The sequence below is a fragment of the Dama dama genome, chromosome 25 (genome assembly GCF_033118175.1).
Source record: "Dama dama isolate Ldn47 chromosome 25, ASM3311817v1, whole genome shotgun sequence".
Taxonomy (NCBI): Eukaryota; Metazoa; Chordata; class Mammalia; order Artiodactyla; family Cervidae; genus Dama; species Dama dama.
The window spans coordinates 13427636-13439794 of NC_083705.1; the positions used below are offsets into that span (position 1 = coordinate 13427636).

The window sequence follows — 12159 nt, forward strand, 5'->3', positions numbered from 1 at the left end:
GTAAGTCAGACAGAAAAAGACAAATATGATATTACTTATATGTGGAATCTAAAAAAAAAAAAGTGGTATAAATGAACTTATTTACAGAACAGGAATAGCATCACAGATGTAGAAAACAAACTATGGTTACCAGGAGGGAAGAGGAGAGGGATAAGTTGTTAGGTTGGGATCGACATATACACACAATATAGATAACTAATAAGGATCGGCTGTATAGCATCAGAGAAGGAACTGGCAACCCACTCCAGTATTCTTGCCTGGAGAATCCCATGGACAGAGGAGCCTGGCGAGCTACAGTCCAGAGGGTCACACTGAGTTGGACATGACTGAAACGACTCAGCACGCATGCATGTATAGCATAGGAACTCTACTCAATACTTTGTAATGGACTATATAGGAAAAGAACCTAAAAAAGAGTGGAGATATATATTTGTATAACTGATTCACTTTGTGGTACAGTAGAAACTAACACAAAATTATAAATAAACTATACTCCAATAAAAATTAAGAGAAAATCACAACAGTAGGGACAACCAATCACAAATAGCCAAGTAGACTTTAAAATACAGCCAGAAAATGGTTCCTTTGCTTTGCTTCGGCAGTTTCTCTGTAAAAGTCCTTTCCCTGGCTCCTGTGCTTCTGGCCACTTCCAGTTTGGTGCTGCCTTATCTGAATTAATCTTTGCTCAAATAAACTCTTAAAAAATTATTTTTCCAGAAATGCATCTTTTAATCTTAAAACTCAGAATAAGCAAATCAGTTCTTTCATTCAGGCAGTGCATATTTTTAAAGAAATATCTATTATTTCTTCATTTGGTTCTTTGTAGCATGTGGGATCTTTCATTGCGGACTCTTTACTTGTGGCACAGGCTCAATAGTTGCAGCTCACAGACCTAGTTGCTCCTTGGCATATGGGATCATGGTTCCCCCACCAGGGACTGAACCCATGTCCCCTGCATTGTAAAGCAGATTCTTAACCATTGGATCAGCAGGGAGATCCCTCAGGCACTGTGTATTTATCACGTGCCTGCTATGAGCAGGCTCTGTGCAGGGTGGGCACACACTGTCTTTCCTACATGGAACCCACACTTTAGCAGCAGAGAGAGAATTACAACAGGGCTTACAAATGCCGTGAGTGTAACAGAAAAGAAGTACCGGAGATTGTGGATCTGCAGGTGTACTTCTTCCCACATGCAGGCTTTATTCATTCACCTATTCATTCATTCAGCATCAGATGAGAGCACCTACTATGTAGCCTGTTCTTTGTTGAGCACTGTGGGTGTAGAGAGAGTCAGACACCATGGTGATTGCCAAGTTACAAAGTCAGATCTCTAACAGTGGACACTGTCAGAAAGGAGGGCCACATGACATGGACCTTGATGGGTGGGTAGGAGCTCAGGAGGGAGAACGAGTGAACTTCAAATATAAGACTAGGTATTTGTGAGTGTGTAACAGAAAGTTCTGCTCTAAGATAGTTAGATCAGGGGCTCATCATTTTCTAAAGAAAACACATACCAGAAAAAAAGCATTTAAAATAAACAGACTCCAAAAATATAAAAAAAAATTATAGGAAAAAAACAGAAAGAAAGATTAGTTTGGAACACTGTCTTGAAAAGGAAATGAAAAATTAAGAGAATAAATTTATCTTATAGTCAGTAAATATTATTATATTTATAGTTGTTTTAGTTCTATTTTAAAAATGGAAATACAGTTGGTTCACAATGTTGTCTTAGTTTTTGGCATATAGCAAAGTGATTCAGTTACATACATATATATACATACACACACACATATATACCTTTTCATATTCTTTTCCATTATAGTTTATTACAGGATGCTGAATATAGTTTCCTGTGTTATACAGTAGGTCCTTGTTATGTATTTTATACATAACTATACTATATTTTATACTATACTATATTTTATACATAACTATACATAATATATCTTAATTTCAAATTCCTAATTTATCTCTCCCTCCCCACTCCTCATCTATTCCCTTTGGTAACCAAAGGTTTCTTTTTTGTGTCTGTAAGTCTATTATGTTTTATAAATTGGTTTATCTGTACCATTTAAAAATATTCCACATATAAGTAATATCACATGGCATTTGTCTTTGACTTACTTCACTTAGTATAATAATCCCTAGGTCCATCTATATTGCTGCAATTGGCATTATTTCATTCTTCTTTATGGCTGAATAATATTATGTTATGTGTATGTGTCCATTTATCTGTTGATAGGTATTTAGGTTGTTTTCAAGTGTTGGCTTTTATAAATAGTGCTGCTATGAACATTGGGGTGCACATGTTTTTGACTTTTCACCTTTTCTGGATATATGCCCAGGAGTGGGATTGTAGGATCATATGACAAATTTATTTTTAATTTTCTGAGGGACCTCCATACTGCTCTCCATAGTAGCTGTACCAATTTACATTCCCACAGCAGTGCAGAGAAAGGTTCCTTTCTTCCCACAGAGGATGCAATTTTAAATAGGATCGTTGGCTGGGCCTCATAAGGTGACATCTCAGTAAAGACGTGAACCAGATGAGGCATCAGCCAGGCAGAAATCTGGGGAAGGTCATTGCAAGCAAAGGGAAGAGTCAGTGCAAAGGCCCAGAGGCAGGAATGCGCCGGCCTTGTGTGGTGAACCCACCGTAAGAAGCCGAAGGCGAAGGAGACGACTTTGAGGTGAGAGGCAGAGTTAAAGTGAGCCAGTGCGACCACTGAGGCTTCTGTGGGCTGGAACCTGGGTGGGGCGGGGTTCCCTGGCAGTGTGCTGGAAAGAAAAGGGTTTGGTGTTAGAACTCGGCTGGGCTGCTTCTTAACTTCTTAAACAGGGCAAATGACAAACCCTTTCACAGCCTCCAGTGGACAGAGGGCCAGATGAAACTTTGACACCCTGTAAACCCCTATGGTCAACAGACTGGTTCCAAATAGGAAAAGGAGTACGTCAAAGCTATATATTGTCACCCTGCTTATTTAACTTATATGCAGAGTACATCATGAGAAACGCTGGACTGGAGGAAGCACAAGCTGGAATCAAGATTTCTGGGAGAAATATCAATAACCTCAGATATGCAGATGACACCACCCTTATGGCAGAAAGTGAAGAAGAACTAAAGAGCCTCTTGAAGAAAGTGAAAGAAGAGAGTGAAAAAGTTGGCTTAAAGCTCAACATTCAGAAAACTAAGATCATGGCATCCGGTCCCATCACTTCATGACAAATAGATGGAGAAACAGTGGAAACAGTGGCAGACTTTATTTTTCTGGGCTCCAAAATCACTGCAGATGGTGACTGCAGCCATGAAATTAAAAGACGCTTGCTCCTTGGAAGGAAAGTTATGACCAACCTAGACAGCATGTTAAAAAGCAGAGACATTACTTTGCCAACAAAGGTCCGTCTAGTCAAGGCTATGGTTTTTCCAGTGGTCATGTAGGGATGTGAGAGTTGGACTATAAAGAAAGCTGAGCGCAGAAGAATTGATGCTTTTGAATTGTGGTACTGGAGAAGACTCTTGAGAGTCCCTTGGACTGCAAGGAGATCCAACCAGTGCATCCTAAAGGAGATCAGTCTGGGTGTTCATTGGAAGGGCTGATGTTGAAGCTGAAGCTCCAATACTTTGGCCACCTGATGCAAAGAGTTGAGTCATTGGAAAAGACATTGATGCTGGGAAAGATTGAGGGCAGGAGGAGAGGAGGATGACAGAGGATGAGATGGTTGGATGGCATCATTGACTCGATGGACATGGGTTTGGGTGGACTCTGGGATTTGGTGATGGACAGGGAGGCCTGTCATGCTGCGGTTCATGGGGTTGCAGAGAGTCGGACACGACTGAGCGACTGAACTGAACTGAACTGAAACCCTTATGGAGTCTGGTTCGACCCTACTCCCCTCTGTGGGGCTCCAGCTGGAGCTCAGGATTTGGGCAGAACAGATGGACTGTCCCTGAAAGCACCCCCCGCGCCCCGCAGTTCTCCTTGTCATCTACACAGGCAGCGCTGGCAGGCACGGCTGTATGTCACAGGGATGGCTCTTGGTCTGAGCTATGCCAGCTGTGTCCCCAGGGCGTCTTCCAGCTTCTCCTCCTCCTTCCCTCCATTTGCCCTCCTCCCCGCTCCCAGGGTCCCGAGGCTACCAGGCTTGTGCTTAGCCACTGGATCCCCAGGCACACAGAGCCCCTGAGATGGAAAAGCAGGGCCTGGAGAGGGGAAATCTGACTCCGGCTTCTCGCAGGCCATCAAGAGAGGAGCCTGCAGAAGAGGCCTCTGGGAAAAGATGCAGTTCTCCAACTTGCCAGATGATGAGAATCACCTGGTTACAAATGTGGTTTTGCAGGCGCCTTCCCCAAGGAGTCCAGTGCAAGGGAGCTGGGGCAGGGAGGGGGTTGAGGTTGTCCCAGACTCCAGCAGTTTGTGTCTTCAGGCAAGTTTGGGAAGCCCTGAGAGTGGTTCAAAGAGCCAGGTCTCTATTGGAACCATCTGGATTCCCGCCTAGGATTCCCCAGGCCACACTGCCAGAGTGGCATTAGGTAGTCAATGTCCTTAACTTCTTTGAGTTTCAGTTTCCTCCTTGGGAAGTGACAGAATAAGATTTGCAGGTTCAGCACTTAGCCTTGGGCCTGGCACAAAGGAAGCAAGAACAGATGTTAGGCACTAATCCCCACTGTTATCCTCAGCAGCTGTGGGTGGGAGCAGGGTGGGGAGCACGTGGTGGCCTGCTCACTGCCTACGCCCCTCTGCAGTAAGCTCTCCTGAGAAGCATCAGAGTGGTGCAGGGCAGCCAAATGCCTGCTGCCCCCCCTCCCACATCCCAGCTGCCCTGCCTGCCCCACTGCAAGAGCTTGGGTGGGCCACTTCTGTGTGCCTGTCTCCTCTCCTGCCCCAAGTGAGGAATAATCATGCTTACCTTGTATGCTTCATAAGTCTGGCACATAGAAATCTTTGCAGAGTTGTTAGCTAATTTTACTACCATACCTACACTTCAATCAATTGACAGACATTTCTGTGCCTACTCTTTGAACTGGGGATGAGATGTTTCCTTGCTCTTTGGCTCTGGAGTCAGACTGCCTGGGTTTGAAACCAAGCTCTGGCTGTGTGACCTTGGGCAAGTTACTCCTCCTCTCTGGGCCTAAGATGGATTCCTCAGCAGAACTCAGAAATGTAAAAGAGGGTTAGATGGGTTTATTTTAAAGAGTTAGGATCGCGCTTGTACCACAGTAAGCTCCATAAATGATAAATAAGTGAAATCTAAGCCGCGGGTCCCTTTTTCCAGGAGCCCCGTCTAGCAGCGAGGCCAGCAAGACCCGGGGCTAGGTGGATCTGTTGGCTCCGCAGGGGCAAGCGGCCGGAGCTGGGAACACCTCCCAGAGGAGGCCAGGGCCGGCCCAGGACAGGCGGGCCTGCCCAGTAAGTAGCTGCTCAGTCTTTCCAGCTGATGTCAAGGCGTCAAGTTCTCGGATCTGCCGTGAATTTGTTTAAATACAGGTATTGAAACGGGCTGCATGGCATCAATTGAAGGGGAAAGCCCTACAAAATAAGATGGGAGCTATTCTGATTAGGCAAAACCTGTGTTTGCTGGCTGCGAGCAATGTGAGGAAGCGAGAGGAGGTCTGGGCCTCCAGTGCGGCGGGAAGGGGAGAGGCTTGTGGGCCCGGTCTCTCGCCCTGGGGGCCCCCAGTCGCGGCTCTCCTCTGCCGGCTTGTGCAGGCGGCGCTGGGCTGAGGGAAACGCATCCTAGCCTGCGGAGCCAGCTTTTTTCTTTTTAATGTCATTGCTTATCTCTCAATTTTTAACCGCAGGGGGTTGCTGTTGTTCAGCCTCTCAATACTGTTCGACTCTTTGCGAGCCTGTGGACTGCAGCACGCCAGGCTTCCGTGTCCTTCACCATCTCCCTGAGCTTGCTCAAACTCATGTCCGTTGGGTCGGTGAGGCCGGTACTTGTTTAATTTCTTTTTTAAAATATTAGATATAACTACTTCTCTAGGCACGCCCTGAGAGCCCTGGACATAGGCAGCCCGCCCGCACCATCCTTATCTCCCCGCGCTTTGCCACCTCGGAGGCGCCCGGGGTTTCTCACTTTTCTGTCCTGGTTGAAATTTCTCACTCAGCATGCGTTGTGTATAGGATATACTTGGAAAACAAATCTGCCAATTTGCCTTGGGAAGGGATCGCTACGGGAAGGCAGGCGTCATTAGTTTAAGATAGTAACGACCCCTTGACCCTCAGCTCTCTGGCTCCCGGACCCCACACCCTCTGCCGGCAAGAGCTGTGTGCGGCTTCCCAGGGCTCCGCGAACTACAGTTTGTTCCATAATGAGCCTGGAAACCAAGCCTGAGATCCCCACCCCACTGGGGAGAGCATGGGCTCGCCCAGGGCGGGGAGCAGGGTCCTGCTGCATCTTCAGGAGACTGGCTCTCCGTTCTTAAACTCTGTCCCCACCCTGCCTTTCGGGGTATCTGCTTGGTGGGTTTCCCAGCTCTGTGCTTAGGGAATGTATGACCTTGACCATTGCCTTAACCTCTGGTCCTCAGCTTCCTGATTTGCAAATTAAGATGGATTAGATCAGCAAACTCCACTAAGCATTTAGCCTGTACTCCAGGCTTTCGGTGAAGCCAGAGCCAGCCAGTCATTGTTAACCCTTTGTGAGAGACCTTGGAGTCACTCTGCTGGCCCCCGAAGGATGACAAAGAGAGGGAGGCATCATAGAAAAACCTCGCGGGATAATATGAGAAAAACATTTTTTTTTTCTAATGTTATTGTTAGCATAATGTAATAGAAAAAAAGGCTGGTTTCCCAGGTGGTGCAGTCATAAAGAATCTACCTGCCAATGTAGGAGATGCAAGAGACATGGGTTCGATCCCTGGGTGGTGTCCCCTGGTGTAGGGAATGGCAACCCGCTCCAGTATTCTTGCTTGGAGAATTCGAGGGACAGAGGAGCCTGGCGGGCCCCAGTCCATGGGGTCACAAACAGTCGGAGACAGCTGAGCGACTGAGCTCAGTGTTACCGTAGGCGAGTGTAAGGTGAAAAAGGCCCAGAGGTGTGCAGGACCCCCAGGAGGCAGTGGACACTGACGAAGGGCAAGAATGTGGGTGAGCTCCAGGTAGAAGCGTCTCCTTGGTTGTGTGAGTCTGGCCACCTGCTGCGGCTAGCCTGGTAGGAAAGGGTTGTCTGAATTAAGAACTGGTCTGGTGGCCTGGCGCAGCCTCTGGGTGCCCTTCCAGGAGAGGGGGACAGAGAGTGCTGAAGGCTTGAAGCAGGGTTGTAGGCACAGGAGGCAGAGTGCGGGCGCTGAGCTGAACACATCCGCCTCCCGCAGCCCTCGGCACAGACCTTATAGCAGAGAGATTCAAGTCTGAGGGCCCACAGCCCAGCTCTGAGGCAGCATCTCCCCCTTTCCTTACAGAGCTCAGCCCATACACCCTGGCATCCCTGCATCACAAGCGGTGTCCAGCTCTGCACTTAGAATCTCCTGGCATCGTCCCCTCTCCCCAAAGGTGGTGGGGTGAGCCTGAGGGGCAGACGGCACCACAGGCATTGGCAGAGCTGCGTGGTCCTTGGCTTGACAGCAGATGGCCCCTGGCCTGGCCTGGGGACTCTTCCAGCCTAAGAGGTTAGGATATGCCAGGAGCAGTGTTTTGTCTTCCACCAAGAGCTCTGGGGCCAGGCGACCAGGCCGGTACTTTCCAGGCAAAATCCAGAAAAAACCCCATATTCCATAGGAACGCAAAAGCTCTGACGCTCTCCCGCTTTCCTCCCTTTTAGAGAATTGAGTGGAGCTGGAGGTAAAGGAGCTGCGGTCGGCCCCTGCGGAATGGCACTGGCGGACCAGGACTCCGAGCAAGTATTTTTGTCATTCTTATTTTACTGATGGAAAAAAAAAAACGGGCATACAGCCAGAAACTCCCACAGTGAGCAGGTTTTTAGCTTGATTTCACTGAGCCTCAATTTTCTCATCTGTAAAATCTGTACAGTAGAATTCGTTGGTCAGGGCTAGGGCAAAATTCGTTAAATGCTGAAAAAAACTGCCAAATGGGGGAGCAGGGTTCCCTGATCATGTGAATCTATGGGGCCTGGTCACCTCTTTGTGGTCCAGGCTCTGCTCTCTGCCCAGCAGAGCAGCGGTGAGGCCAGGCCATAGCACCCATGCTGCACTTCCGTCTGGCGTATCTGAGTATCGCTGGTCTGGGGAATTCTGAGAACCTTGATAAGGGCTTTGCTTCTGGGTTCTTCCATCTATAAAATGGGCTGCATGCAGTGTATTCTAAGAAGGATGAGCTCAGGTGCCCTGCAATCTCACAGCAATCAGGTGCTTTTACTCTCCATTTAATGCCCCCTACCTGAAACAGTGCCTGGCACAGTAGAGTTTAAGGAGGTGAGGTTGGAACCTCTGGGCCAGTGTCCTCAGTCTCCATAGAATCGAACCTCAGTTCTCCCAGCACTGGCTGTTTGCTCCCAGACAAGTCACTAAACCTCTCCAGGCCTCCGTCTGCTAACCTTTAAAACAGAACTTCCCCTTCGCGAGTTACTGAAGATGACATGAGCAACCCCAGAAAGTACCTAACACGGGATCCAGCACGGGAGAGCCTTTATTTATATCAATATCAATGTGCTCAGTTAATACCTATTCCTACAACTCAAGGTCGGCTGCCTCTGCCCTCCAAAATTGTTTCTGAAGGATGGCAAGCTGAAAGAAGCACACGGCCGGATCAGCGCACTCTCTTTAATGGAAAGGAGATTCTCATTTCTTACAGAAACAGGTAAAAACATAAATACGGGGGGGGGGGGGGGGGGGGCAGCCGCAAGGCAGCAAGGGCCCGGGCGCCCGGCCCAGGCTTGGGGAAAGGCAGCCGTTAGGAGGCTGCTGCGCCCGGGCTCCCAGTCCCAATGGGCAGGTGTTCGGCCGGTTAGGGATGCTCCTGGGCGCTCGGAGGGCACTCCTGGGGCCATAGCTAGGCACCAGGCTGCTGTTTCACTCACCACAATCTGCGTAAACCTGGCCGCAAACTCTCCCTCTAGGGGGAACAAAGGCGCACGGGGCGGGAAAAGCTCCGAAGCCTCCGTGGGAGCGCATGTGGCATCCGAGGGATCGTAGGATCGTGTCGGGAGCCCTCCCTCTCCCCTGTTTAGCCAGTGTCCCTCTTGAGAGGTGGGATCGGTCGGAGGCCTCCCAGACCGGTCCCTTCTCTACCAGGCTCGGATGCCGTGCAGCGTGGACACTCCCGAGTTACCCTGCGGAATCCCGGGGCTCTGCACCGCGTTCAAGTCCCCGACGCCGAAGTTCACGAAGTTGTTGTTGGCGGCGGCCGTGGCCGACTGCGTCGGAGGCGGCCCGGCCGGGTAAGCAGCGGTGCAGCTGTAGCCGGGGCTGCAAGCCGCGCCCCCGTACCCGGGGTAGGCAGGGTAGGCGTTGTAGCCGTAGGCGTTGAGGCCCACGCCGTAGGCCGGCGCGTAGGGCGCCGAGTCCCCCAGGCAAGGCTTGCCATCGCGCACCAGCACTGGCACCGCGATCCTGCGAGCCGGCGGCGGCGGCGGCGGCGGGGGCAGCCCCACCAGCTCCAGAGTCTGGTCTTGCCGTTGCCGCTTGCACTTGTAGCGCCGGTTCTGGAACCAGATCTTGACCTGCGTGGACGTGAGCTTCAGCACGCTGGCCAGCTGGTCGCGCTCGGGAGCCGATAGGTACCGCTGCTGCTTGAAGCGCCGCTCCAGCTCGTAGACCTGCGCCTGCGAGAAGAGCACGCGCGGCTTCCTCCGCCGTCGCGCGCGGGGTCGCTCGGCGCTGTCGGACTCCGGCTTCTCCAGTTCCACCGCCTTCTGCAGCGCGCACAGCTCTGAGCGGGGAACAGAAAAGCAGAGAGACGCTGTGTCACGGCCACCCAACCCCCCAGAGCTCTCGCCGGGTGATGGGCCCCAGTGGGTGCCACCCCTGTCCCGCCTGAAGCCCCGAGCTCGGCCTGAAGCCCCGAGCTCGGTTGCGGCAGACTGCACGGTACACTGGGCTTCCGCTCGACAGCCAGCTTTTGTTGATCGCCTACTATGTGCCGGGCACGGCTGTGGGCACTGGAGAACAAGAGAGGTCTCTGTCCTCGGGTAGGTCACATTCTGGTGAGACAGATGGACAGTGACTTAAGACAGGCGGCAAAGAGAACAAAGCTCAGGGATGCGCTGGAGTGAATGAGACTAGGAATACTTTGGTTTGCGAAGTTAAAGGAAGGAGACCTCGGCCTTACTCCAGGGTTGGTCACACTGTCTCAAAATTAGGGCAAGCGAAGAAACAGAACGTCAATAAGCAGTTGGTTCGGTATCTATCGAAGGCTCCCGTTCAAATGCTGCGAGAATTGTGCAGCGCCCGAAAAGCAGTGGGTGGGCAGGCGGCCTCGGAACCTGCCTTGAAATCGAATTGGATTCGAATCCCTATGGACCAATTCAAGCCGCAGTGCCCGCCGGCAGCTGTTCCGGGACTTTCCCTCGGCTACTAGACAAATCTTTCTAGGCTCACAAGACCCCTTCTGGGTTCATAGCGGCCCTACACCCGCGCCCCCGGCCTCCCCGGGTTCTTGCCGACCCCGCGTTGGGCTACGGTCTTCCCGCCGCGCATTTTCTACCTCCCGGCCAGCCTGCCCCCGGACCTCGGGATGTGCGCGGGGGATACGGCCACCTCCCCCAGTCATCTCTTCCATTGCTCCACGTCTTTCGTCGCGAGACATTTTCTAACTATTTCCAGGAAAGAATAGCTAGGCTCTGGCCGCCTGAGAAAATTGTTATGGAAAAAGAAAGCTGCTAAAATCATTCTTGAGTCCGACGTATCCCATTTTTAAAGAGTTCAAGATCCTTGTTTTCAATGACGCCACTCTTCTGGCACAAAGGAGGAAAGACCCCCAGAAACCCCGGGTAAACGGGTGGGCTAGAGAAGGTCTTGGACCTCCTCCAATTGCGCGGAAAAGTACTTCTGGTGTGCAGCAATTTAATTGCAGCGGTTTTGGTCGGATCCTCAAGAAGACCTTTAAAAAAAATACAGGGAGAGAATCTTTCTCGCTGTGTCCACCACAAACACAAACAGATCGCTCAACTTCAACTTCATAACAGATCCAGAAGCAGGGCTGCTGCGCCTGGGGCTTTGTTAGGCCAGAAAAAATATATATATAATTTTTTCCTTTCTTTCCTCTCCTGTTTCTGATAACCACGATCCAGCATTTCCTCTAAACCTCCGACTGGACTCCCGGGGGCCCTGGGAGTCCTCACTTCTTACATTTGGAGGCCCCTTTGCTCCACCATCCGCCCAGGCACTCGCCTCTTCTGTACTCACGCCCGAGTTTCCCGGCCGCGAGGTCTGGGGACGAAAGCTATCCCAGAGAGAAGGAGCTTGGGTTTCCTCCTCACCTTTCTTATCAGCTCGATGGTCCTTGGCAGGGTCGGGGTCGCCATAGGCACGCGGATAGAAGGCGGGGGCGGCTGAGAAGGCAGGCGCGCACTTGGCGGGCGAGGGCGCGGGGCCCAGCTCGGCGCGCAGCTCGGGGAAGCCGGGCGCCGCGGCCTCCGGCCCCGCGTAGGCCTCGGGCTTGAAGGCGGCCAGCATGCAGGAGGCGGGCGCCAGAGTGGCCTCCAGGCGCGCCGAGAGCTCCCCGGCGGCCAGGCTGCGCTGCTGCTGCTCCAGGTTCAGGATGTCTTTGACCGAGAACGGCGTGGGCGTGAGCGCGGGGCTGGGGAACATGGTGGCAGCGTGCGAATCACAGCGCCAGGCGGGCGGCAGAGCGCGGCGCTGCCCACGGTCCCTGGCAGCCTTCCTGCATGGTGCCCGCCGCGCGCCCGCGCGCCCGCCTTCCAGCTCGGGATGTGGCCAGGCGGCAGGTAGTGCGGGGCGCAAGGGGCAGGAGAGGCGGGACCAGGCCGGAGGAGGGGGACTCAGCCTGCCATTGGGCCGGGGGCCTCGTTGACAGGAGCGATGAGCACTTTCGTGTCACCTAATATAGTCATACGGCTCAAAAAAAAAAAAAAAAAAAAAAAAAATCCTGCTGAGCTTTTTAAAGGGGCCGCGACGCGTTTGGAAGACTCCTTTTGCTCCTGCAGCCTAAGATTCGTCCTTAGCGTTAGCCTAAAAATCCTACCAGGATGCATGCATAGGAAAGAACGTGATTATTCTCCGAATCCGACCTTTAGGCC

At 51.6% G+C, this 12159-nt stretch overlaps 1 protein-coding gene across 1 annotated transcript; it reads right to left on the reverse strand.

Annotated features, from left to right (window-relative positions):
- Positions 1 to 8799: 8799 nt before the first annotated feature.
- NKX2-5 (NK2 homeobox 5) lies at positions 8800 to 11916 on the reverse strand. The gene is made up of 2 exons (XM_061129474.1): positions 11380 to 11916; positions 8800 to 9830 (listed from the first exon to the last, which is right to left on the reverse strand). The coding sequence occupies exons 1-2, from the start codon at positions 11708 to 11710 to the stop codon at positions 9187 to 9189; spliced, it is 975 nt and encodes a 324-aa protein (XP_060985457.1). The 5' UTR covers positions 11711 to 11916; the 3' UTR covers positions 8800 to 9186.
- Positions 11917 to 12159: the final 243 nt, after the last annotated feature.

Bases quoted from the DNA above. Each gene is read 5' to 3' on its own strand.
- NKX2-5 (XM_061129474.1), bottom strand. From the start codon at position 11,710: ATGTTCCCCAGCCCCGCGCTCACGCCCACGCCGTTCTCGGTCAAAGAC. The intron at 9,831-11,379 runs GTGAGGAGGAAA...TTCCCCGCTCAG, and splicing joins CCATCGAGCTGATAAGAAAG to AGCTGTGCGCGCTGCAGAAG.